Source organism: Sorex fumeus, unplaced genomic scaffold (assembly GCF_029834395.1).
Source record: "Sorex fumeus unplaced genomic scaffold, SorFum_2.1 ptg000042l, whole genome shotgun sequence".
Lineage (NCBI taxonomy): Eukaryota > Metazoa > Chordata > Mammalia > Eulipotyphla > Soricidae > Sorex > Sorex fumeus.
In genome coordinates this window covers 5,781,503-5,808,084 of record NW_026606099.1, presented here as the reverse complement: position 1 = coordinate 5,808,084, position 26,582 = coordinate 5,781,503, and the positions used below count along the sequence as shown (strand labels likewise).

Below are 26,582 nucleotides of genomic sequence, written 5' to 3'. Positions count from 1 at the left end.
GTCTGTGACCCATCCCTCTTTTCCTACTCTGTAGCTTTAGGCTTTCCTGCGTGATGGTCCACTTGTCCCACCCCAGGGGTACCAGTGTCTCCCTGCTCAAAGCTTTAAACCAAGCTTAGCTCTCGGCACCGCACGAGAAGGCCTGAATACTTATCAAGTAAGAGGAAGACGACACCAAAGAGGAAATGTTTGAAACCCAGTTTATTAGACCAGAGGCATGCGTCACCCATAGCCCTGCCTGCTGTTCTCCTGCTGTGTGCCCGTCGGCCTTGCTCCTGCTTCCCTCTGGAGAGATTCTGGTCTCTAAGGAAGAACTAAGGAGCCAACACTTCCCAGTGATCCCAGACCCACTGATGACCTGCCCCGGGTGCTGTTCTAGGTTGAAGAGACAGATGGGCAGAGAAAGGCCTGGGAGAGGCAGGGCTCTGGCCCTCATGCCTGATGGAGGGGCCGTGGCAGGTCCAGCACCTCACTTGTCCCTCGTTAAGGTAGAAAGGGACAGAATAGAAGAAATTTCAGCGTAACCTCTAGGCCTCTTTCCTTCCTCTCACTGCAAGCCCTACCTCGCCAGGATACAGAAGTGGTGGGCTCAAAGATTGGGCAAGGAAAGGAGCTGGGCACCCGGGAGGGCAAGGCCACCGAAGGCCCCTTCCACCGCTTCTGCCAATCAGCACATGCCGCTCCGCCTGCGGGCGCCGCTGTCTCAGACACCCCTGGCTGAGCGCACAGGGCCCATCTCCATGGTGCGGGTGCGGGTGCTCGGTGTGACGAGCCCTTCCCGAGGGAGGCGGTCATCGGCCAGGTAAAGAGCATTGGGTTGGGTGGGGCCGGGAAAAGGCTGTTAAGGCCGCAGAGCAGGCGGGGAGAGGGTGCCGGGCCAGGGGGTACGGTGAGTCCAGAAAGAGGCAGAGCTTGTGATTCACAGCTTCCTTTATGTCGCCACCGAGACAGTGCGAAGGTTACAATGCGTGTGTCGTCTCCTTGTGCTTCTCAGAGGGATGTGTGTACACAGTACAGACACCAGGGGAGAGAGTCAACTCTTTATACAGGCGAAGGCATTCAGAGACCGAGGAGGGGCCAGGGAGGGGGATGGGGACAGAAACATAGAAAGGGGACGAGGTGGAGCGTGGTTCTCGGAGACAAGAGGGCATGGGGCGAAGACAGACAGTCGGGGGAAAGTATATACAGAGATATAGCAATATAGAGTCTGTATCATATAGAAATAGAAAATGCAGATGAGGTTGTCGAGAGAAGCAGATGAAGTGGGGCAGGGGACTGGGGAAGAGTTCCATAAGAAAATTTATGGACTTGGACCCTGTGCAGGGGTCCCGGGAGAGAGCCCAGTGAGGCCAGGCACAGGTGCCCCTCCCTGAGCTGGAGGCCGACCAGCTGGATCTTCCGTGGGGTGGCATCGAGGCTGCCTTTGGGGGCTGCTCTCTGGCAGCCAGGCTGGGATGTGGACTGGACCGTTGATGTCAGGATGTGGCCTACAGCACCAGGGCCGCATCTTGTCCCCGTCTGTTCCTCAGGGGATCCTCCATCCCCCCCCCTTCTCAGCATTGGGGAGAGGACTTAGGCTCCTAGTTCCTGCCTGAAGACGTGGGGGTTGAGGGGTCACTGGGCTAAAAGGGTCTCTTAAGGCTGGGGAAGCCCCCCCACAAACTAGCCCTCCCCTTCAAGGTACATTCTCTGATTTGGGGTCAAACACCAGACCCCAAGGATGCCCTCCACCACCACCCCCCTCGGGAGGGGTTTTGGTGACTCGTGGCAGCTGGATGTGGGTGGGACACACAGGCGAGAGAGCCGGACAGACAGAACTCAGGCTGGGGCAGGGGGTGGGACGGCATGGAGCGAGAGGGCCGCCAGGGCTCGCTTCCGGGCTCTCTCTTCTTTCGATTAGTTTAGTTTTGTTAAACATAAAAAGAACGGGACCGAGACAGGGAGAGGACTGGCACTCCTTCCTCACCACACTCAGGAGGAAGGAGCTCGCCCAGGAATGGGGGGCTGCCTGGGGAGTGGGGGGAGTCCCCAAGGCAGGTGTGAGGGGCAGCTGGGGGCCCCTTGCTCTCCTCGCTCGCCCCCTCTAGGCCTTTGGTACAGCGACCTGCGGGGCCTAGCAGGTAAAGTCCTCGAAAGTGCCTCGCGCGGGATGATGAGGTAGGATGTTGGCCGCGTACGTCATCCCGGCCGGGTGGCCCCGGAGGCTCTCGCACGGGTTCTGGGGGAACAACAGCACGGGCAGGCTCGTGTTACAGCGGGACCCCTTGGGTGGGCGCAGGGAGAGGCGAAGGGGCAATGCGGGCAGGAAAGGGGGTGGGGGGCACCCCCTCTTGCTCCCTCACGTGTCTCTTGACGTCATCCAGGCTGAGGGCCACGCCCTTGTCAGCGCTGCTCCTTTTGGCCTCCTTCTGGCACTTCCCGCGGCGGCACAGTTTGTGCTTTATCACCTGGGACAGGGGGCGGTGTGGGCAGGTAAGACCCCTCTCTGCACCCCGTGGGCCCACGCCCGCCCCGCGGCCTCCCCCTCACCTCGTAGGCGTAGTCGAAGAGCTCCAGCACTGTGAGGATACTGGCCCCGATGAACAGCCCCATCTGGCCCCCAATGTCACCTGCAGGAGGAGGCGGGCAGGGAGGTCAGTGGGACCCAGGTACCGATCGCGGGCACCAGGGGCCAGGCCTGTCCCACTGGCAAAGGGGTTGCCCGTTTTCCTGCAGTAGGCCCAGAAGCCCACCTGCAGGCCTTCTGCTCTTGCCTGCTTTTTTCTAAAATGAAGCGGGTCATTTGGAAAGAAATCATTGTTGGCACAAGAGCTCAACTCAGTCTCAGGGCACACTTCTCAGAATATGGTCACTCCTACCCCCCTTGCCCTGTTCTGTACCAGGTAAATGGCAGGGGACTCTTTGGGCAAGGACTCCTTGCCATAGCGGGTGAGGTTGCAGGGTGTTTCACACTCTGGACAAGTGGGACTCTGTGAGACACAGGCAGTGGCTGCCCCGCGTGGCCAGGATAGGGTCAGGGCTCTTCGGCAGCTCACCCAGGAGCCCTGCGATCTCATAGGCCTTCTTCTGCTCGATGGTTTCATAGTTGAGGACTTCAAAGAAAATGTCCAGCACCAGGATGTTTTCCCTGCAAAGGGATTGGAGGGAAAACCTCCGCTCAATTCCTCTCTCAGGCCCTCACTAGCAAGCTAACCTCCGAAGCCCAGTCTCTGTGTCCGCAATGAGGTGCTGATGAGGAGACCCGCCCTTTGAAGGTGGCTACAAAGATGAAGCAGGACCTTGTGAACAAGAGACACTTTGCACAAGAGCAAGTAGGAGGTGAGTCCAGTTACAGCAATGAGATGAGAAGAGGAAAGACAAGGGAGAGGGGGAAAGAGCCCCTGCTGCCTATTCCAGCTTGATGTTCCATCTATGCTCAGTCCAAACTCATTTTTTTGTTTGTTTTTTAATCCAGAACTGATAGTGTTAATGGGTTACTCCCAGCCTCCCAGCTCTGGACAGCAGGGGCTGGGGATGGGGGGGGCGGGGGGAGGGTTTGCTCCCAGTGGAGCTCAGAAGACCAGGGAAAGCTCGTGCTCCGCGTCTGTTGAGCCATCATCATTCCGCCCTCAGCCCAGATTCATTGACCTGTCTTCTACATGTAACCTTATCCTACCTGCCACCCCGCCCTCAACGCTCTCTCCCACCCTTAACAGTCCCAGCCCCAGCCCGTCCTCACAGCAAGCTCTTACCCTATGTACTGCTCAGACTTGTTGAACTTCTTGGCCAGGTACTTGGCAGAAGCCTTGCTGGGAATCTTGACCATGGACAGCTCCTTGCCATAGCGGGTGAGGTTGCAGGGCATTTCACACACGCAGTATTCCTGGTCTTTCTCCACCAGGAAGTCTGCACCCAGCCAGGTGGGAGGTGCCAGTTGGGTGGTGGCCTTCTGCCAACCCTTCCCAACACATCCACCTAGCCCTGTTCAAAGGAACCTGGGCCCCCGCCTTTACCTCAGAACCAGCCTGTGTTTTGAAGCCCCTGAGTCTCATTCCCTGGGGCCCTTGGCAGTCAGCCAGCTGAGTGCTGATGAGAGAGGGCGAGCCCCTCACCCCCCACCTCCCCCACTCCAGGTGATGCCTGCATACTCTCGCAGGGGCCCTGGAGACACTATCTCCAGCCTTGCCGAAATCAGACACAGGGAGTTCAGGTGAAGCCTGGTCCTGGTTGTTAGGCGCTTCTGGGAGCTGTGGGGTTTTTTTGTTGTTGTTTGTTTGTTTTTTGCTTTTTAGGTCACACCCAGCAATGCACAGGGGTTCCTCCTGGCTCTGCACTCAGGAATTACCCCTGGCGGTGCTCAGGGGACCATATGGGATGCTGGGAATCGAACCCAGATCGGCCGCGTGCAAGGTAAACACCCTACCTGCTGTGCTATCACTCCAGCCCCTGGGAGCTGTGTTTGAACCCCCTGTGCATAAGGCTGGCTGGAGCCTTCTCCCCCACGCCCTGCCAGTCCGGGATCGGGGCTCTCACCCAGCGCAGGATCTGCACACTCCTTGTACTGTTCGGGAGTGCAGTACGGGGCATCCCCTGCAGAGGAGAAAAGAGATTGTGGCGCAGGACATGTTAAGGGGTTGCCCCTGGTAGTGCCAGGGAAGACCCCAAAGCTAGAAACTGATAGAAGACTAGAGGGTAGGTCTAACCATCCCCATTCTGACCTAGAGGCACCTCCCACCCCAGTCCACCCCTCCTAACCTCTCCCCGCTCCTCTAGAGGGATGGAGGTCAGAGAGCACCAGGGGAGGAGCTGGCCTGCTTCCTGGATGGCTGGAGGCTGCTGCAGGTGGGCCGGGGGCAGGAGGCTCACCTGGCATGTGCACCATGCGGCAGTTACAGTTCTCCACCAGGTAGCGAGTCTCACAGTCAATGCGGCAGGCTGTGATGCTGTAGGAGTCGAAGAAATCCGAGTCCATGGTAACAGCTTTGCAGGTGCCCCAGGGCGGGGGCAGGTAGATGAGCTGCTGGGAGAGCCGGGGAGCTGGGGGGTGTGGGGACTTCTCCCCAAGTCACCCCGGGGGACTTTTCTGGCGACACAGAGCTCAGGAGTCTTTTCCCCTTCGCAGCCTCTGTGGATCTCTGAGTTGACAGAGTGCTGAACTCATTGGCTCCCTGGTGCTGTCCATCCCAGTCCACCCATCAATCCACACAGAGCCCTGAGCACCTTGTTCCCTGCCCCCATGGCCCACTCACCCGCTGCTCCTGGCAGGCCACGAAGGTCTGGAACCCTGGGGCCACGCCAAAGCCAAGCTGGTCAATGAAGGGAGGCTCATCCTGGCTGTGGATCTGTACCTTGATACCGGCTTCAAATGATGTCTCATCTGCCGGGGACAGGAAGAATCAATAACCCTGCAAAGCCTGGGTTGTCCCTCCTCTCCTGGGGCCCGCACAGCAAATGCCGGGACAGGAGGGCTGGCCTGTGGCCCCGAGCCTGTCACCCGCCTCCTGTCTCTCCTCTGATCTCCAAAGTGAGCACTTTTCTTCCCTGGCTTGAGCGATGCAGCTTGGACTTTCGGTGCTTGCTCCCTGTCTCTGATGTTCTCCACGCCTCTCTCACCTCCTTTCCTTTCTCCCTGATTCCTCTCTGCCCCAAGGCCCCCGAGACCAGACAGACAGCAGGCAGTTGAGAAGAGATGGAGTTATTTATAGAACAAGCGGCAGCGGCCAGGGATGGGAGGGATGGCTGGTTACCGTGGAGAATAGCTGAGCCGGGGAAGGGGGCCGGGCGAGTGTGGCCATCAGGTAGAGCAGGAACGGGAAAGGCCAGCAGCAGGGGGGTGTTGAGGGGGGGAGGAGGTGCATGCCTGCAGGACTGAGTCCAACCCAGGCGTCCCAGGGGTCCGCACGTGAAGGCTGAGGGCAGAACCACAGTGCTGGGATCCCCGTGAGAGGTGACATACCAGTTTCCCCCCAGACGGGCAGGTACTCATCCTGCTGGATGTCCAGCATGATCTCCAGCCCGTTGCCTGTCCCGCCCTTCATGGTCTTCAGCCGAGGTCGCCCGTCTCGGCCTGAGTTGAATGTGTAACACTTTCCATAGCGCGTGAAGACCTGGTAGGAGCAGAGCAGTGAGCCTGAGAATCCTGCCAGCACCCCTCGGCTCAGCTGCAGGGACCACAGTGCCCATCAGGAAGGACCCTTCCCGTACACCCCACCTCTGGGGGTCCCCGTGTACACCTGCCCCCACTTCTACCTTTCTTTGCCCTAACGGTGCCCTGAAAAGCAGATTCAACTGGGGCATACCTATACCCCTCCGCTTTGGGTGGGGTTAGCAACGGGAGGGGTCGGTAGTAGTCAGAGGGCGGGAGAGGTGAGGGAACTCATCCTGTTCCCCTCTGAGGTGATGTGGCAGTGGACAGACCCCCTGACCCCCCACACTGCCAGGAGGGCTCCCTACTTAGCACCATTTCTTGTGCTCCTTCAGTCAGCGACAAACTTCCCACTCCTGGTGCCCAGTCCCCTTGTTGTTTTCCTGAATTCTGCAAACAGTTCCTTAGTAATTTTGGGGGGAGTGGGGTGAGGTGGAGGGCCATACCCAGCTGTGTTGACTCTGCGCTCAAGGATTGTTTTTGGAGAGGCTCATGGGACATTTGGGGTGCCGGGAATCCAACCCAGTCAGCTGTGTGCAGGGCAACCACTGTCCCTGATCTACTGTCTCTTCACCCCCTCTGTTAATCCTCGTCCAGCCTGGGACTCACTTTCCACATATTTTTCACCAGCATCATTGTGTGTTCCTGAGCCTCCTTGAGACCCTGGGGTCTTCACTTCTCCCGATCTGACCCAGGCAGCAAGACCTCTGCTCTCCCGGGCTTTCCATTCCACCAGCCACGGTCCCTTCCATCACCATGCCCTATCCTTGTTCCACCAAAACGGAGAGTGCAGACCCACTAGCCATGCCCAGACCTCTCCTCACAGAGGACCCCAGTTCTCCTGCCAGTATCTGACATACTCCCCCTGGCCATGGCCTGCTTGGCAGGACTCAGGACTAAGGGGGATCTCAGAAGAGACCTCATCTTGGAAACAGTTCCCCACCTCCACTCCCCCGCCTCCCTGTGCCCTGGGGCAGCCCTGTCACAGTTCTAATGACATAGCTACAGATGACCCCATTCTTGCTGACCTGTTCCCCTTAACCGCCCTGTGTCCCGGTTCCTATGTATGGGTTGAGTAGGTTCTAGGGTGAGTATGGACACAGCCCAGAGTTGCAGATGAGTCTGGGGCGGCAGGAGAAGTGGAGGTTCATAGAAAATAGAGCCTTTGCCCGGCCCCTCACAGACCAGCTCCTCCATGCCCCAGAGAAAAGAAAACTGCCTCTTTTTTGTGGCAATGTTCGGAAAAGAGATAAAGATCTCCTAACCCACCATCCCTACTATTGGGTTTGTGGCTTTCCATCAGCCTGGACACACGGTCCTGCCACTTCCATCGTGGGTGTGATGGACTCTGGGGAGCTGGGCTGAGCGCTCGTATCGTACTGGGACTGCTGCTGCCATCTGGTGGAACTGTGTGAGATATGATGCTCTCCTCTCAGCTCCAGAGGCTCTGGCTCCCGTTCCCTAAAGTGGCTGGTGTGCGCCCTGGGGTCCAGGGCTCCAGACCCTTGTCTGTCTGTCTGCCTGCCATCCCCAGAGCTCAGACATGACAGCATTCTCCCGCTCCTGCACCAGGGTGGGGACAGGGAACTGACAACAGGTACCTGGAAGGGGCAGGAGAAAAATCAGGCAGACTGCACTGACGGAGGGTGAGGTACCACAAGGTCCCTCAGCCGGGGGTGCCTGAGAGCCTGAGGTGAGGTCAGCAAGGGGCCAAATCTTCTACTGAGGACATTGCCTGGGAAGAGGGTCTTTGACCACTTAGAGCTGGGGACAGCAGATGGTGTAAAGGAAGTCTGCTTTTCTCCCACAAATACACACACACATCTCATACACACATACAGTCACACACGTACACACTTATATGCCTTCATACACACGTTTACTCACACACACACACACACACACACACACACACACACACCCCTTAGGAGGAGCACAGGAAGGACCAAGACTTGGCAGCGGGAGCTGTGGAGAAAGGGTCTAACGGAGTGGCAGTGGGACCACTCCCCCACTTCCCTCCCGCGTTCTCTGCTGCACCTCAACAGTGCAGAGCCCAGGAGGCACTGGCCCAGCTCCAGTCCGGGTACGAAAGTTGACATGGCTGACAAGGGGCCGGCCCTCAGCACCCATCCGAGCAAAGGTTGGCCGCAGAAGGAGTCCGGGCCCCGTGTCTCACAGGTGGGTGTGGGGAAGCACTGGAGAGGCTGGAGGATACTGAAGAAGACTCCAAGTGCCTTGAAAGCAGCCGATATCCACTTAGCGCGGATGCTTTTGGGGGTCCTACCCGGAGAAGAAGCGCTGGCAGGGCCCTAAGAAGAGCAGCCCAGCTGCAGGACCCGGGGCCCTCCACCCGCTCCAGCCAGCCCCTCTGAAGCTTATCACAGAGAGTAGGTGAGCCGGGTGTCGGGGGACAGGCAGCCAGCAGCCCCAGCCCCAGGAGGTGACGGTCAGGGTCAGCCCTAGCAGACACTCTTGGGTTGCTAGGCCAGGCGTGAGCCCTCACTCACCACCGAGAAGTTGTGAGGGCCACAGGGCCCCCCGCGATAGGAGCAGTACAGCAGCATGTCCTCCAGCCGGTGGCAGGAGCGATTGTAGAAGCGGTGCAGATTAAAGGGCTCCCCAGAGAAGGCCTCAGGCCCTGGGGGGGCCAGGGGAACCCCGGGGTCATCACTTTCATCCAGCCCCAGCATAGGGGCCAGGTAGAGCAAGTCGGGGTAGCTGAGCTGGGACAGCCGCACGGCATTGGTGTTGCAGAGCGTGACCGCGGGGAAAGCCAGCTCCGCGGTGGCCACCTCGTCCAGCAGAGTCACGTGTGGGTAGCTGAGGTAATAGGCGACGCGGTCCCCGACCTGGCACAGGAAGGCACCCAGTGCCAGGACGAAAGCCACTGCCCATACGGCCTGCCTCAGTCCTGGACCCCCTCCCACAAATACATGGCTGGCACCGTGCAGGGAGCAGCTGTTGGCAAAAGCCACCAAGTCCACAGGCAAGCCCTCCTCTCTGGTCTTTTCCTTCTCTTCCTCCTCTTCTGAGTCCGAGTTGCCTTGTGGCTGGCGCCGGTGGCCACCCCAAACTTCTCCCAGGGGCCCTGGGGCCTCCTCCCCAGAGGAGAAAGACACGGAACAGAAGATCTGGATGGGCATGGTCTCTGGGGGCTTCCTGGTGCCCGAGGATTGGCAGGAGCAGGGCCAGTAGATGTGATCCCTGGCCGTCCTCCCTCCGGCTGTGCTGCCTCCGTCCTTGGGCCCTCCTCCCCCTGCCTTGGCACGGGGCGGGGCATGGGAATGACAGAAGGAGAGAGGGGCGGGGCATGGGAATGACGAATGGAGAGGGGCAGGGCGTGGAGATGATGGGCAGATGGCAGGGAAGGTGGAGGGAGGGTAGTGGATTGCTCTCACTAGGTCCCACGGGACAGAGAAGACTGGAGACAGGATAGGAACCCGGGAGAGTCTCGGTACCCGTCTCTTCTCGGGTGAGAGGGAACGCAGGATGATCCCTGACCCAGGGCACTTGCTCAAGTTCCCTTGCATCCTCAGCCTGCGGGACCTGCATCTCTCTATCCTGATCTCCCTCTCATCTCTTCCTCTCCTCCCTGGCCCACCCACGTCCCTGAGATCTCAGCCCCACTCTTCTTTTGCACTCACGCCTCTCTCCCCTTCCTTGACTTGACTGGATCCATCCGATCACTTCATGGATGACCGCCCCCAACACACACACACACACAAATTCTCCCAATATGCCCAATTTCCCTCTGATTATTCCTCTGGCACTCAGTTCCTTCCCTCTCACTGCAGCCCAGAAAGTAGAAGCAGACCTCTCTTCCATTCCCATTTCCCTCGTTCCCCTGCAATCACTCCCTTGACCTCCAAGTTCCCTCCAGCCAGTCCCTGACCCATTCATCCACCCTGTGGAGTCAGCACCTCCCCCCATTCTGAGCACACTGAGGTCACTTTCTTTCTCCTCTCCCTTCTGTGGCTTGGGGGGCAGCCCAGGTTCCATTAGCAGAGGTCTGACCACAGACTCATTTATGGCCAGTTCCCGGCACTGGGGGGAGGGACCCCATCACTTGCAGCTGAAAAGCTTCCTGGCAGATCACCACATCCCCACCCAGTGAGCCCACCCCAGACTCCAAGAAAAGAGCTCGAGGAATTTCCCTCCTGGAGGGTGGAAAAATTGAGATCAGAGCAAGGGTGGGGACGGGGCCAGGTGGAGAGTGTGGAGAAGCAACCTGCACCCCTCAACCCTCGGCCCCTCAGACTCAGGCCCCCAAGCCCCCAGTGGCTCAGTCCCTGCCCCCAACTCTGCCCTCTGTGCTCTGATTACTCAGGGCCACTGGTTGAGGAACTTGAGCCAGCAGCCAAGTCTCCAGGGCCGAGAAGGTGACCGGAGGGGGAAGGGTGAAGGAGAGCAAAGGGATGCGCGTTAACCCTTCCGGGCAGGGCCAGAAGAAAGGATGAGAAAAATCTCAGGGGCCTTCCCATTCATTTGCCACCAGCAATCCCAGGTCAACCTCCGTCCTCCGCATCGGCACCCACACATCTTCCCTTCTCAACTGCAGGCAGAGACCCTGGTGTGTGTTGGGATGGGAGGCAGAGTGCCAGGTTCAAGCAAAGACGGCTGTTATGGGACCTCTGGCCTTGGCTTTGCTGCCAGGGACACAGAGCCCAGAAGAGGCTTTGCCATCAGCCCCGTGGTTCTGAGGCACTGTGTCCTTGCAAGCATCTTCTCTTCAGCAGCCGCCAACTGTCCGGCCATTCCCACAATTTCTCCACATCTGCACTGTAGTCCTGCCCCGGCTTCTCCTTAAAGGCCTCCTCTCGCCCCAGGGGCTCGTGGTCAGAGGGAAAGTCCCCCAGGAAGACCCAGAAGGCCTTTACTAGCACAAAGCCGTTTGTCCTCCCACCTACCTGCCTTTGCCCACTTCTACCAGCTCCAGCCTCCTTGTCCCTGACACTCTGCTTGCCAACCTGTCCGAGCCTGCCCTGGATTCCAACTGGAGGATTCCTAGGCATTTTCCCAAGAGCCCATTTACATGCTTCCTCCTCCAAGAAGACTTCACTCACTGCTCAGGATTCAGTGACTGCCTACCTAGGAAACAGACTGAAGGGGCCAGTTCTGCTCAGGGTCCTTCGGGTGTAAGTAGCAACGAGTAGGTCCTTGAGGACAGGGACTGTGAGGATGAAAGAGCTAGACCCGGAGACCATGAAGAAAGGACTAGGGACACCCAGGGCAGCCACAGGCCTGGCACTGCAGATACCCTCGCCAGCTGCTGTTCTCAGACTTGAACAAAATCATCTTTCCTTTCAACCGCATGACCCACATGCATTTCCTTCCTGACTTCCAGACCCAGCAGGGCACTCCTGGGATTGTGCTGCAGAGGTGTCTTGGATTGAACCCAGGAGGCCTGGGCTCAGCCTTGAAGGGGGGGGGGGGGGGGGGGAGCGAGTTGCAGCAGCCTGGCATCCCATGACCGCTAGGGGTCACTGTCCCCCACTGAGATTTCCTGGAGTGGGAAGGATCTGGGGGTGGGATTCCCAGTTGTGGCTCCTTTCTAGAAAGAAGGGCAGATGCAGAGAGAGCCTGAAAGGACAGCAAATGTGGTATGGCTGGACACTTGTTCTCCTGCATCAATACCCATGCTGCACAGCTACACACCACACACACACACACACACACACACACACACACACACCTAAAACGCTCTTTCTCCTTCAGGCGACATTCTCCTGCCTCATCTCCAGCAGACAAACCCTGTTTTTCCCAGTAGTGAAGAGGGAAGTGGACTTGCTACTGAGCAGCTGGCGGGGGCTGGGGGCTGAACAGTTTGGGCACTGAGCACTGCACTGTGCTCGTCTGAGTCCCTGTGCAAGCACGCCCTGTGCTTCTCCTGACCACTTTGGCTCAGTCCTGTGTGCCAACTTGATGGGTGGGTAGTCTCCCATCCTTGCCCAAACGCCAGCCAGCCAGCCACGCTTCATGTCTGTGGACTGTTTGATGTCTTTCTATTCTTATTCAAATAACTCATCAACCATGTCCTTCGTGTCTCTGTGCTGAGGATGCATGGAGATCAGATAATGAACCATGGCCCTGCCCTCATACAGCTTACCACCTAGGGTGGGAGAAAGAGAACAATTTTGTTTTGTTTTGTTTTGGGGCCATCCCTGGCAGTGCTCAGGGCTTACTCCTGGCTCAGAGCTCATGGATCGCTCCTGGTAGTGCTCCGGGAACCACATGGAATGCTGGGGATTAAGCCATGTGAGCCGCATACAAGGCAACCGCCCTAATTGCTCCAGCGAAAGAACAATTTTTTTTAACTAAAAGATATTCAATATTTAATTTAATGATAAACTATGGTAAGTGCTCTGAGCAAAAACGTGGCTCTGTGGGGGTGAGTGACAGGGACTCCAACCCAGAACGGGAATCAAAGTACATTTCTCTGAGAAAATGGTGTCTGAATTATGCTCTCAGGAAGGAAGAGGAGTGAGATAAAGGTTTGCATGTGTGTGGGTTGCGTGGGTGGTATTCAGAGGACAAGGGGAGAAAGGGCAGATGTGTCAGAGAGTGGGGTAAGCACAGCCAGGGACATCATACACTCAGGGCCTGAGGATTCTGGTCCAAGAAGGCTTCAAGGCAGTCAGAGCAGCATCGTGGAGACACCGGGAAGAGCCCGAGGCATTGCTGCTGGGAGACGCACTGGGGAATGACAGTGGTCCAGGGCAGAGAACTGTGAGGCAGTGAGGGGCTTGGAGCAGGGTGACAGAGTGAAGACACTCAGGAGGTAAATTTGGCAGAGCCTATTAAGGGAGATGAAGTGTCGGGGATGATTTCTAGTTTGCATAATTGGGTGAATGGTGGGTGGTGCAAGTGCACCACCATCGGGAGCAGAAGTTAAGGAAGAGTTTAACGGAAGGCAAAGGCTGAATTTGGCTGTGCACAGGCTGGTTTTGAGACTCTTGGGGACATCCAAGTGGCGATGCTGAGTAGGAAATTGTCCTCTGGAGCTGGTGCTCAAAGGAAAGAGCTAGACTGAGACATAAATATGGCACTTGCCCTGCAAATGTATCTGAAGATGGTAACTGAAGTCATGCATGGAATGCACAGAGATGAGACTGCCCAAGATAGAATATGAAGCTTAAAAAAGATGGAAGAAGGAAAAAAGGGTTTGATTCAGCAATATCCTCTACACCTTAACAGAATCTTGGTCTATGACTTAACTCCAAGTTATTCAAGGTGAAAAGACAGAAATTATAAGAGAATTAAAAGAGGGACTGGAGCGACAGTACAGCGGGTAGGCTGTTTGCCTTGCATGCGGCCATCCTGGGTTCAATCCCCGGCATCCCATATGGTCCCCCAAGCACCGCCAGGAATAATTCCTGAACGCAGAACCAGAAGTAACCCCTGAGCGTCTCTGAGTGTGACCCAAAAGCGAAAAATTAATAATAATAAAAATCTTTAAAAATGTTATAAAGAAAATTAAAAGAGAAAAATTAAAACTAAATTAAATTGAATTTAAAGAGAAAAGACAGGAATTATAAATGTGTATTTATAATTGCCTCAAGCTAGAAACAACTCAAATGTCTAGTAAGAGTAGGGCAGATAAATAAATTGTAGTCTAGCTACATAATGAGATATTACACAGCACTGAAGAACAATGAATTACTGCTACACCACAATGAGAATGAATTTCACACCCATAATTATCAGCAAAAGAAGACAGACTTAAAGCATATACAAAGTGCGGAGGATACTTACCTTTTCAAGTTCAACAGGGAAATATATTTGTACTGGCAGGAATCAGAGTAATGGTTTGGTAGCATTGACTAAGAAAAGGCTTAAAGGGACTTTCTAGGTGTTGGAAGTGTTTTTTGCCTCTGCAGTCAAAGAGAGTACAAGAGATAAGGTGCTTGCCTTGCATGTGGACACCTGATTTGATCCTCTGTCCGGTATATGGTCCTCTGAGCACAGCTACGGGTCACTCCTGAGCACAGAGCCAGGAATAGCCCCTGAATACCCCCCCAAAAAATTGGCTTTTGCTTTGACACCATTGTAAAATCATATTATTGTAATATGTAAAACATTACCTTATAAGATACACAAATACAGAAATTTATTAAGTTAATTTTGAGAGGGTCAGAGTGATAGTATAGAGGATAGGGTGTTTGCCTTGCATGCGACTGACCCAGGTTCAATCTCCGGCATCCCATATGGTCCCCTGAGCCTGCCAGGAGTGATCCCTAAGCATAAACCAGGAGTTAGCCTTGAGCACCACCAGGTGTGGCCCTCAAAAATAAAAACAAGGGCTTGGAGCCAAAGTACAGTGGGCAGGGCATTTACCTTGCACACAGCCGGCCCAGATTCAATCCCTGGCATCCCATATGGCATATGGTCTCCTGTGCATTGCCAGGAGTAATTCCTGAGTACAAAGCCAGGAGTAACCCCAGCACCACACAGCAGCCAGTACACTGTTGGGTGCAGCTGCTACAGCAAAATAAAACAAGGAAATGTTGGGATTAAGAGTTGTGTAATGCCAGCACTTAATGGCCAAGCAGAAGATCATGAACTGGCAAAGAGACCGAGAAGTAATTGCTAGACAAAGGGGGAAAATCAAGAGACTCAGGTTGCTAGGAGAGAGAGCTGTCGGTCAACTCTTTCAATGTTTTATGGTTTGGGTTTAATATTTTGGCCACGCCTGACTGTTCAGGATTTATTCCTGGCTCTCTGCTCAGGACCACTCCTGGTGGGCTGAGGGGATCATTTGTGGTGCCAGGGATCAAATCTGGGTTAGTCGTGTGCCAGATAGGCAACTTACCTGCTGTACTCCGTGCCCGTTTATTTAAAATATCTCTGAGGGGCTGGAGCAATAGCACAGCGCGTAGGGCATTTGCCTTGCATGCGGCTGACCCAGGTTCGATTCCCAGCATCCCATATGGTCCCCTGAGCACTGCCAGAGATAATTCCTGAGTGCAGAGCCAGGAGTAACCCCTGTGCATCACCAGGTGTGAACCAAAAAGCCAATAAATAAATAAATAAATATCTCTGAAAGATTGTGATAAAAATTGGATTTGCTGGGGTAAAGGAGATAGTTCGAAGAGCCAGAGCACAGGTTTTGCAGGTGGAGGCCCCATGTTCGTACCAGGGGGTAGCCCTGGTGATACCAGGTCTGCGGAACCTGGAGCGACACCACCACAGCAGGCTTAGCACTGAGCTGCCCGGCCACCACAGCAGGCCAAGTGTCCCCAGGAATGGCCCTGCACCTCAAGAACTTCCCAGGAGAACTCCAAAAAAAAAGAGTTGGTTGGATTTAGCAATGTGGAGGTCACTAGTGGCTTTTGCTGGAACCATTCTGTTGGAATAGTGGGCAAGAAGCATCCTGGGTGAGGTTAGAGAGTGAGTTGGAGCTGGGAAAATGGAGACAGTGAGACATACACATCCCCTTTTAAGCCTCTGGTACATGGAAGGAGAAGAGAGATTATTTGAGAGCTAGAAGGCACTAGGGACTTTACTTTTTGCCATAGCCTAAAACCTGATACTTGCTAAGTGCTCAATTAACGTTAGCTACCTATATATTTATCTTCAGATGGGAGAAACTTTTTAGTTCGGTTGGTTTGTTTTGGAGCCACACCCAGCAGTGCTCAGGAGCATTAGCTTGGGGTAATTCTGGTTGGTGCCTGGGGAATCCTGGGGTGTTAGGACTGAAGCTGGATGTCAGGCATGGCTCTAGCCCTTTGAGCTGTCTTAAAAAGAGAGATCCTGGTGCTGGAGAGATAGCATAGCAGGTAGGGCGTTTGCCTGGCACACGGCCAACCCGGGTTCGATTCCCAGCATCCCATATGGTCCCCTGAGCACCGCCAGGAGTCACTCCTGAGTGCAGAGCCAGGAGTCACCCCTGTGCATCGCTGGGTGTGACCCAAAAAGCAATAAATAAATAAATAAAATAAAATAAAAGAGAGATCCTGGAGCATGTGTCCATTTCAACAGAAAGTTCCCCTGGAGAGGAAGGGAATAAGTACCAAGCAGGAAGAGGCCGCAGCGAGAGGGTACGATTCCTCTCTGCACAGAAGGGGATCAGATGGGAAACTGAGGCTGAGACTGATGATATAGTGGGTTCCCCTCTGGGAGCTGGGGTGTGACGCTGCAGGTCCTGGCAGCGGGGTGAGGGTGGTGGTCATGAAGGATAGCCACGGGGACCCCAGGAAAAGCAGAGGTGGGCTCAAGTAGGTGGCACCACTGACTCAGTGATGCAATGAAAAGGTAGAGGGATCAAAAGACTTATGGCCGAGGGGAGGGGTTCCTTCTTTACACTTAATATTTTTCCCTTTCTTTTTGTTTTTGGGCGATACCAGGCAGTGTTCAAGGATTTCTACTGGCTCTGTGCCCAAATATCACTCCAGGTGGAGCTCAGGGGACCATGTGCGGTCCCAGGAATTAAATAAACCCAGGTCTGCCACGTACAAGGCAAGTACCCTACATGCTGTACTCTCTCCAGCCCTTTGCACTATGTCTTTGCCTTCCTGTCTCAGCACACTGCTTCCCTCCAGGACCTGGGCAACTTGGGAATCTGGGGAGCCCCCTGGGCCCCTGACCCATCAGTTTCCCCGCCTGCAATCACTTACAAAGACACAAAGAACTTAGACTCAGAAACTGTGATGTCCAGGTCCCACATCAACGGGGTGACTGCCTCCAACCTTAGCTGCTCCATCTTTCAAATGAAGATGCGACTGTCTCCCCAAGTTCTATGGCTCTCATGAGTCAGAGGAAAGGGAATTTGCACATTGCCAAACACCCTGGAAGGAAATGATGGATTTTGCAGGGATGTGCTCTGCATGCGACCAGCGGTACATATCCTCTCGACGGCCTCAGAGAGTATGCCACCTGTGCCCTCAGTCAGCCAGAACACAGCCACCTCACACCTGAGTTCGTGTCTGCTTGTCCCCGGATGTGCTCACTGAGGTACCCCTGTGTGCTTGCACTCTTGGGGCCTGTATTCAGGGAGGGGTGTGAGGCTGGCTGAACTGGCTGCCTTCCACGGTCAAGGCCACTGCAGCAGTCTCTCCCCTAGGGATGGTCTTAGCCTGGCACGAGGCTGCGACACACCACACGAGGCACACAGCTCTCAGGATGGTCTACAAGTAGAGGTGGATGTGGGCCTTCTTCCCAAGCGCTCCTGGGAGCTTTCTCTAAGCTTTCTCTCAGGAGCTTTTGGAGGCCTCTGGAGTGGCCCCTTCCCACAAGAGGAATGAACACAGCTGTTCACCACAGCATTGGATTGGATCAAAGAGCTCAGCGCCTGCTTTGCTTTGCAAGTAGGAGGCCTGGATTCAATTCCCAGAACTCTGTGGTCTCCCATGCACTATTGGGGTGACCCTGAAGCATTGAGCTAGGACTAGCCCCTGAGCACCACCGAGTGTGACCCAAAAAACAAACTAGCAAATTGAAAAACATTTTTCCCCACAAGAAAGCTGCCTGACTGATCCAAGTGTCCAGGAATGCCAGGTCTGTCCAGCCATCTGCCAAGGCGGACTGGGGGTCAGTGTGTCCCAGAAGCAAATCGGAAGGAGTTCTCACAGAAATACCTTGATCCGTTTAGAGACCCCTTTTCAGAAAATGAGCCTAGAAGCTGGAGGTAGAGCCAAAAGGAACTAAGCCCCCTGCAGAATCCAGACCTATCTCTCACCATCAGAGCACCCGTTTTATTCATATCGGGGCCACTCCCAATAGCAGTGCCCTTGGCGCCAGTCTGGTGCTTCTTCACTCTGGTTTGGTTTGTACTCAAACCCCCTGCAGGGCTGCTCTGGCTGGGGCCCGGGGGCCTCCAGCTGGCGGTTCTGGGGTTCATGCTGTGTTGAGGATTGAACTCAGGACCTCTCACATGCCAGGCTTGTGCTCCACCCCTTCGAGCCATATTCCAGCCTCCAGCGCTTTTTTATTCTTATCTTCTCTCCAGGTTTGCCACTCATAATCCACACGTAACAGTCCTGGCTAGAAGGTTCTAGTCAGAGGATCAAGTCTTCTGGGGCTGAAGAGATAGTAGGGAGTGTAAGGAGCTTGCCTCTACCATGCCTGCCTGGGTTTAATCCCCTGAACTGCCTAGGGGTCCCCAGCACCGCCAGGAATGTTCCTGGAACACAGAGCCAGGAGTAAACTCTCTGGGTGTGACTCCAAAACAAACAAAGAAACACGCTAACAAACAAACGGAGGCTAAAGGCTGGAGGCAGCAGCCAGGCGGATTTGAAAGAGAGCAGGGGCCCAGGGGACTGCCTGAAGGCAGGCACACTCCCTAGCAGCTCAGCGGAATAGAAAGTACACTTATTCCTTATTCGGGCCAGAGAGATACTACACCCCGGGCAGGGGTTGGCCTTGAACAGGTTAGAGTTTGATCCGTAGCACCCCATATGGTCCTCTGAGCCCACCAGGAGTCACCCCTGAGCTCAGAGTCAGGAATAAGCCCTGATCACCACTGAGTGTAGCCTGAAAAATGGAAAAACAAAACAAAAACAGAGAGAGAGAGAGAGAAAAGAAAACACACTTTCTACATAGCCAGAAGCCTGCAGGAGAGAGAGAGAAAGAGAGACAGAGACAGAGACAGAGACAGACAGAGACAGATAGAGACAGAGAAAGACAGAGAGAGCACAGCAGGTAAGGTAGCAGAAGGCATGTAGCTGACACTCCGGTTCAACCCCTGGCATCCTATATGGTCTCTTGAGTACTCTCACAATTGATCCCTGAGCACAGAGCCAGGAGTAAGCCCTGAACATAGAAATATGGCCTCAGAAAAAGCAGAAGTGCCCTTTTTCTTTTTAACTTTACAGAAACCACTCTGATTGCATCCTTTCCCTCTCACCTTCCCCAAAGAACAAAAGGAAGGGTCGTTAATGCAAGGAGCAGCTGCAAAGCAACATCCCCAGCCAGCCTCCACTCGCGAGAGGATGCGATACCTCCTCAGGGCAAGACTCCAAGAGCCAAGCTTCTGAGGAGCTGAGCTGGACTGGGGAGCCGAGGGCTCTTCAGAGGCCCAGGGCGCCCCCTACGTCACTCTGCACTGAAGCCTGCCTAGGAACAAAGGAGGAGGAACAAAATGCTAAGCCCAGCTTCTTGGGTCGAAAGCCTCACCCTCTCGCTGCCCCAGGACTGAACTCGCTTTCCACCAAGCTGAGACGGGCTCCTAAAAGCCACAGACCCTGCCGGCCTACCCTGGGTGCCACTGCAGGGGCTTGCAGCAGGAGGGGGCTGGGCCTGGGGCAGGGGCTGGGCAGGCTCAGGGCAAGGGCAGGGGGAGGCAGACGCAGGCCTGGGGCACCTTGTGCCCATCTGTCTGCTCTGCTTCTGCCCCCAGAGGCACTTAGTTACTCACGTCAATTCTCTATTACTTTAGGCAACAGCCAGGAGATCAATTGACTTGGAGTTGCCTCTTCGCTGAAGGCAGTCTGGAAGAGGGGTGCAGTAGGGAGCGGGGGTGGGAACTCACTCTGAATTCTGTCCGTGGCAGGCTCCTGGAGGTGGGGGGGGGGTGGGCAGAGGGGCACCCAAGGGCTCTCGGAGGGAGTATCCCTCCTTCACTTTTCTTTTTTTGGAGGGGTTTGGGTCAAACCCAGCGAAGCTCAGGGATTAGGCTCTGCACTCAGGAATTACTCCTGGTGGTGCTCGGGGGACCATATAGGATGTCGGGGATTGAACCTGGTTCGGCTGCATGCAAGGCAGACGCCCTCCCTGCTGTCGGATGGCTCCAGCACCCTCCTCCACTCTTGACTTCTCCACTCACTCCACCCCTTCCATGACCCGCAGCCCATACAAACTCCTGAGACTCCCCACGGCCTGGTGTCCTTCTTAGCTCTGCGCAGCCGAGAGTGGGGGACCTCTCCACCAGCAGCCCCCCAGTCTGTGAGCTGGAAGGACTAAGCCCCATAGCCCTGGGGTGCTCCTGTCTGAGCTTTCTTTCTATATTTTTATTAGTGAAACACCATGAGGTACAGTTGTAGACTTACACATTTTTGTGCTTGGGTTTCAGTTATACAATGATCGAGCACCCATCCCTCCACCGGTGCCCATTTTCCACCACCACTGAGCTTTCCAGTGGGGCCTTGGGGGCGGGGGGTATTAGCAGGGCGCAGAGCTGAGTTGGGGACCAGAGCCCTCTGCTAGTCCTGGCTCTGCTGGTCTCTTCCCCCAACTCTGCGGCTCTAGCATCACCCACCAATGCCCCCCTCTGACGCCTCACCTCCTAGGTGCTCCAGAAAGTTCTAGTCTCCCTCAAGACCCTCAGGAGTGTCTGAACCCTGCCCCTTCAAGATCCTAGAAAGCCCTTGTGGGCCCCTCAGGGATTCCAAATCCCTAGTCCTCTACCCTGCAATTCTACCCCTCTTGGAAAGGTAATATTCCTCCAGTTTATTCCCAGCATTTCTTTTGTCTGCACCCCCTTTCTGCTCGTTGAGGGTTCAGAAACAAATTCCTGCTTCTCCCCTGTGCTCTGGGCTGTGGGTCTCAGCTGGAGGATGCGGTGGCACAGGGCAGCCCGGGCAGCCATCTGCAGCCCCCTCCTCTTGCCTGCTCTGCATTCCAGCCACACCGGCGCTCCCACTGCCAGGGACAGATAAGGCACAGCTGGAGGCTGGCACCAGCTGGGCCTGGCTCCCTCCCGGTCCCCCGCCCTGACACCGCATTCAGCTGCGCTCCAGCCCCCCTCACGGCTTGGCCAGGCTAGCTTCAAGCTTCAGTGTCCTAGCTGGGGGGCAGCAGCACCCCCACTGGGAAGCAAAGGCAGCAGCCAGAAAAGGGTCCTGCTGGGTGGGTCTGGGGGCTCTCTCGGAGCCCCAGAGAGAGGGGCGGAGGCCCAGCCAGCCAGACTGCGGAGGGGACACGTTCCCCATTGTGCTCTGCCTCTTCGGTCACAAAGACTGCCAAGACAGTTTTCTCCCAGATTTGGCCCAAGTGCCCCGCGTTGAGCTCCTGAGTGGACTCAGCCCCAGCTCCGGGAGGGACGTGTCAAATACTAAGACATCCTCTGAGCTGAGTTGAGTCAGAAGCCCAGGGGATTCGCACTGATATTCCTTCAGGGAAGCTGGGATTTGGGTGGGACCCAAAGTGTCCTCCAGCCACAGTCACTGTCAGGTGAGAGTTGCCCTGGGAAGCTTGTACCAGTGTTCCCAGGTGCCCCCACACTCATTTTGCAAGAACTCTGAGCAAGCGATGGAACCCCAGCTAAGAACACTCTGTCCCCGAGACAGCAGAAGATTCTAACATGGTCTCCCTAAGCTCTGACCCTACGGACAGATGTTTCCGGGCAGCTAGATACAGGCCTCCAGGCCTAGCAGGGAATGGCAAAGAAGAGAGGCAGAGAGAGTAGGAGAGAAGCAGAGGGCTTAGCCCCAGCAAGTCTTCAGACTTGCCCTTACCATAAGGAAGCTGAAGGCGGCTGAGTGCAAGAGCCCACATTGTCTCCCTGAGAGCGAGGCCAGAGACAGACTCCCCTCACGAAACTGAGGCGACTGACTCCTCACCTTTGTGGGTGACCTCTAGGGGCAAAAGACAGTCCCTGTTCTGGTAGAAGGAGGAACGGAGCAGGCAGGTCAGTGAGGGTTGGGCCTTGGACAGGGACACCGTCAGAACTTTCCTGATGGCCCTTACCAATAAGAGCCGCGCAGGCCTGCAGGCAGCTGGCTTGCATATCTCCCTGAAGCAAGATGAAGACTCTGGATTGCTACAGAACTTTGTGAAGTGGCATATCTCTGCCTGACTGCCAGATCCATCCCTCAGATACCAGGGACCAAGCACATCTCCGTGTTTCCATGTCTATGAACAAAACATGTCTTAGCCTCTTCACTTATTATCTTCCTGGACACGAAGGACAGATGGAATCCCGCTTTCCATGGCCTAATCCTAACCCACTTTCTATGGGATTACGCCCCTCCTCCAACATGACAAACCATTATAGTGAGTTTCCTCTCTCACTTTCTATGGGATTTCCTCTCTCACTTTCTATGGGATTATGTCCCTCCTCCAACATGACAAACCATTCAAACTAGTGAGTTTCCTCTCTCTCTCTGCATGTGTGTAGCACAGGGTCACCAGGCTCCCGCTTTCTCCTGTGCTTTCACCGACAGTTCTACAACTCTTGGCAAGCCTGAGGACCCTTAGTCTTCTGTTTTGAGGAAGGAAAAAAAGAGAAGCAAAAGCAAATCTTCTTGGTGTTGGGGCTACATCCGGCAGGGCTCTCTACTCCCAGCTCTGCGGTCGCCCAGCTCCAATCAGAACCTCCCATGTGCAAAGCATGTGCTCAGCCAGTTGAGCTATCTCACCAGCCCCAGAAGCAAGTGATTTTTGCATCATGCTAAGCTCCCCTCAGTTCGGATCAGCAAAGAGTGTCATCAGGCAACCTGTGTCCAGCTTGTCTGCAGAGCAGAGCTAGCAGAGATAAGGAAGTCTGGTGGAACCGGGGCAGGGAAAAAACAAGCGTCACCACAGCTCTAAACTTTCTAACCAACAAATACAGTTCATGGTTCCCACGGTGCTCAGACAAGCCTGCGAGTCGAGGGGGGAAAGGGCAGGCAGGAAGGAGAGGCACTGAGTAGGGAATCAGGGGCAGACTTGGGGAGCAAAGTGATTCTGGGGAGAGGTGGATTTTCTTTCTCCCCCTCCCTTTCCCCTCCCTCCCTTGGTCCCTCCGTCCCTCCCTCCTTTCATTCATTCATTCTTTCTTTCCTTCTTTCTTTCTTATGGGATGCCGGAATGAAACACAGGTTGCAGAGTACAAAGCAAATCCTTAGCCACTGTATTGTCCCTCTGGCCCTGAGGGTGGGTTTTCAAAGCACAATGGCCGGAATGAAAAGTGAGCACCATGACCTGGGTCAGGAGCACAAGGGGAAAGAGGACAGTGCGTTGGAGCTTTGTGAGACAAGAGTCCGACTCTGAATCTGTCATTAACCAACTCCAGGAGCTGGGTCCATTCATTCTATCTCTGATTTTCCTTTCTTACATTTGTAAAAGAGAAATAAGGCGGTTAGTGACCCAAGGGCCTGCGGGGGAGTCTGGGAAGCACTCTGAGGGGTTCCAGCCTGGTCTTCTCACCAGTGTTATTCATACAAGCTCCTTGCAGGTCTTTGGTTCCTTTCTGGCCTCTGTCTGACTCCAACTCCTCAGGACTTGTCTAGGATCTCCTGGCACAAAAGATGCCAGTTTGCCCAACTCTCCCCAAAATGCTGACTTTAAGGCAGCCCTGTGTGTGCATGTGGGGGGGGGGGGATTGTGACTATCTGTGGGGATATCTTCATTCAAAGAAGCAAAAGAACATCTTCAGCCACAACTGTGTGCCCCAAATCATCTCTCTTTATTCAGACCCTGGTTGTGTGGCTCTCGCTGGCAGAGGGGGACCTAACCAGACAGCATGCATGCGTGGGCATGTGTGGAGTGCTGGAGAGCCGTGCCCATCCCATGATTGAAAGGAAAGCTCTCGAATTCCCGGGCTTCACGGCACATTTCCAACATGAACTCAAGTCACAGGGGATCTCGTTAAAAATGCAGATTCAGATTCACCGGCGTGACAAGTCCTGCTTTCCTTTCTGCCACTTCTGGGGGTTGGTTCTTGGACCTCAACCCCAGCAAAAAGGCGGTTTACCCCCTCCCCCATGCCTTGCTTGGACACCTGTGGTCCACAAGGTACACTTGAGGGAACCAGGGGCCCCCTGCCAGGCTTTGCGCGTGTGTCCATGTGTACGAGCACCTTCTACATATGCTGTGAGTACTTCCTGTCTTTACAGACACAAGGCTTGCATGCACGCACGGAGCAAATGCACCCCTGTTCAACAAAGTTCTCTCCTGCCATAAGTGAGTCCCCGCACCCCCCAGCTTCCTTTCCAGTAGCAATCACAAGGACAGGCCCCCCGCACCCAAGCCTCCTCCTCTGGGGGGCCTTCTGACGTGTGTCCCTTCAAGGCGGGGGTCACTCACCACCTTGAAGTCTTCAGCGCTGCAGATCTCCCCGCGGAAGTGGCAGGAGAGCAGCATGTCTCTAATGTCGTGTCCTGCGCGGTCATAGAACTCCCGCATGTTAAAGGGCTTGGGCTTGAAGCTGCGGAAGTTGGCCTTGTCCTGCAGTATCTCCAGCTGCTTTTCGTCAGCCATCTGTGTGTCCGGTATCTCGTACCTACGGCCCCAGGTGAGCGTGTCCTTCTATACCTGCCTCCTCTTGGCTCCAATCTCCCATACCCACCCTCAGGAGCAGAAAGCGGGAAACACAGTATCTGCCCCTAAATAGGCCTGGACATAGGTAAGGAAGCAGAACTGGGCAAATTCAGAGGCCCCGCAGGGTCAGGGCCTGTGGTGGTTGGAGGGACGGGGAATACTGAGAGATACCGCAAAAATCATGGCTTTTCTCTCGTAGTCTCTTTACTCTTTAGTTTATTTATTTAAATGTTGGGCCACACACTCTGAGCTCAGGGATCATTCCTGGTGAGGCTTGAGGGTCCTCATGGGGTGCTGGGGATGGAACCCAGGCTGGCTGTGTGCAAGGTAAATGCCCTACCTTCTGTCCTATTGCTCCGACCCCCTCTTAAGGCTTTACAGATGGCCCCTGCTCCATCTAGGTCAACATGCAGTGGTAGGAGCGTGGGAAAAAGTCACTTCGGAGAGGGGGACTGTCTGAGTTTAGGTGACAAAGGGTCGGGCAGAGCTGTTCTGGACTATTCTGGGACCAGAGATAGGGTGGCCTCAGTCGAGAGCCCAGAGCCCCAGTTCCTCGACTGCCAGCAGGGTTGTGGGGGTGGAGGCTGAGGGGCTGGCTGGGCTTTCGGGTGGCTCTCTAGCGGGGTGTCCGAAAGCTGGGGTGCATGCAACTGCAGGAGCGGGGCGGGGCCGGGTGGGAGCTGCCCACCTGTTGTTCAGCAGGGCCAGCAGCTCCCCTGCGTGGTACAGGTCGTTCTTGGAGACTTGGCTGAAGCGGAACTCGTTGAGGTTGCACAGCGTGACGGCCGGGAAGGTGAGCTGGGAGGCGGCCACCTCGTCGAGCTTGGTGACGTGGTGGTAGTGGAAGTAGTACTGCACGCGCTCGGTGCACACGCACAGCAGCACAGCCAGGGAGCCCAGGAAGCACAGGGCCCAGAGCGCCCGCTTCAGAGACAGCCGCTCGTAGGAGAAGATGTGGGCCAGGCCGTGCAGGGTGGAGCTGCTCGCGAAGGCCTGGATGCTCACCGGCTGGACGCCGCCCACCTCCTCCTCCTCGGCCTTCAGTTCCATCCTGGCCAAGGGGGTCCTGGCACGGGAGGAGAATTCTGTCACTCTCCTGGGATGCGTGCACATGGGATCCCTCCAGATTTCCCCAGCAGGGAATCCCCAGCTCCAGAGGTCACCCTGCAAGGCAGGGAAGCCCTGGGATGTGAGCTCAGAAGGGGCTGTGGAGGGCCCCTGCACCCAGCACAGGGTTCCCCCAAATGCAAGGGGTCCGGGCGGGGGAGTGCTGTCCCAGGGACGCTCCCCAGGCCAGGAGACCCCCAGATACAGCCAGCTGAGGGCAAGAGGGAAGTCCCCGGCTTCCCACGGGCAGGCACAGGATTCCCTCCAGATGCGGGGTCACTCTGGGACAGGAAAGCCACCCCAGCCTGGAGAAGAAAACTCCCCCGATGACTGAAGCCGGGTCGCGAGCCGGGTCACAGCACAAAGGGGTCCCTCTGTCTGGGCATGTGCCTCTCGGAGCTAAACCCAGGATGACTCCCCAGGGAGGTGGGGACATGTGGGCAGGGGTCCAGCCTGAGTCCCTCACCTGCCACGGCTCCAGAGCTCAGAGCCGCAGGCTGGATTGTGTCTGTGTGTGTGTTGGGGGGGGCGGGGGTGGAGGGCAGCCCGAGGTGGATGCACGGGGTGGGGGGCGCGGCTCCCTAGGACCGCGGGCTGTCCCCGCCCCACACGCACGCCCCCCCTCCGCCCAGTCCAGCTGGGCGACGCAGCCAGATGCCCCGCCGGGCCCCCACCCCCCGCAGCCCGGGAGCCACCCCAGCAGCTGGGGAAAGGGAGAGGGAGCGAAAAAGTCCCGGCTTCGGGGGCGCCGGGGAGTCCCGCAGCCCAGGGCGTGGGGGCGGGGGGATCGCAGACCCACCTGAGGGGGCCCGGGGACCCCGGCAGCCGGCGGCGGGTCCTGGGCGCGGGGTGGACGCGGGCTCAGAGGCGCGCGGCGGAGGGGCGCATCGCGGCACGCCGCGCACAGCCCTGCGGAGAACGGCCCGGCCGGCCCGGCCCGGCCCGGCCCGGCCCGGCCCGCTCGGCTCGGTCCCCCGGCGCCCGCGCGCTCGCTGGCCCGCTGGCCTGGGCTCGGTCCGGCCGGCTCGGCGCGCTGCGCGGCGCTCAGCCCCGGGATCTGCAGGGATCCATCGTCCGGCCGGGAGGCGGCGGGGGAGGGGCAGGGTGCGCGTGCGCGCCTACGAGTGTCTGCGAGGGTGTCTGCGAGCGGGGTGCGCGCGGGGGGCCGGCCCAGGCG

The 26,582-nt window shown here is 56.2% G+C and overlaps 1 protein-coding gene across 4 annotated transcripts; it reads right to left on the bottom strand.

The window, feature by feature from the left end:
- Window positions 1–774: 774 nt before the first annotated feature.
- On the bottom strand, window positions 775–26,296 carry ASIC1 (acid sensing ion channel subunit 1). 4 transcript variants are annotated; one of them, XM_056119938.1, is made up of 12 exons: window positions 26,205–26,296; window positions 24,987–25,364; window positions 24,065–24,260; window positions 5,936–6,086; window positions 5,229–5,356; window positions 4,846–4,999; window positions 4,513–4,569; window positions 3,732–3,885; window positions 3,036–3,127; window positions 2,530–2,609; window positions 2,343–2,447; window positions 775–2,218 (listed from the first exon to the last, which is right to left on the bottom strand). In XM_056119938.1, the coding sequence occupies exons 2-12, from the start codon at window positions 25,346–25,348 to the stop codon at window positions 2,114–2,116; spliced, it is 1,584 nt and encodes a 527-aa protein (XP_055975913.1). In that variant the 5' UTR covers window positions 25,349–25,364; window positions 26,205–26,296; the 3' UTR covers window positions 775–2,113. The 4 variants fall into 4 exon arrangements, with proteins under 4 accessions (XP_055975913.1, XP_055975914.1, XP_055975911.1 ...); XM_056119939.1 differs by having other exon boundaries at window positions 4,846–4,996; XM_056119936.1 differs by lacking the exons at window positions 24,065–24,260; window positions 24,987–25,364; window positions 26,205–26,296 and adding an exon at window positions 8,632–9,373.
- Window positions 26,297–26,582: the final 286 nt, after the last annotated feature.

Excerpts from the sequence above, each read along its gene's own strand:
- ASIC1 (XM_056119936.1), bottom strand. The coding sequence starts at position 9,267 with ATGCCCATCCAGATCTTCTGTTCCGTGTCTTTCTCCTCTGGGGAGGAG. Across the intron at positions 4,570-4,845 it reads CCGCATGGTGCACATGCCAG|GGGATGCCCCGTACTGCACT; the intron begins GTGAGCCTCCTG and ends TCTCCTCTGCAG. Across the intron at positions 2,448-2,529 it reads TCTTCGACTACGCCTACGAG|GTGATAAAGCACAAACTGTG; the intron begins GTGAGGGGGAGG and ends CCCCTGTCCCAG.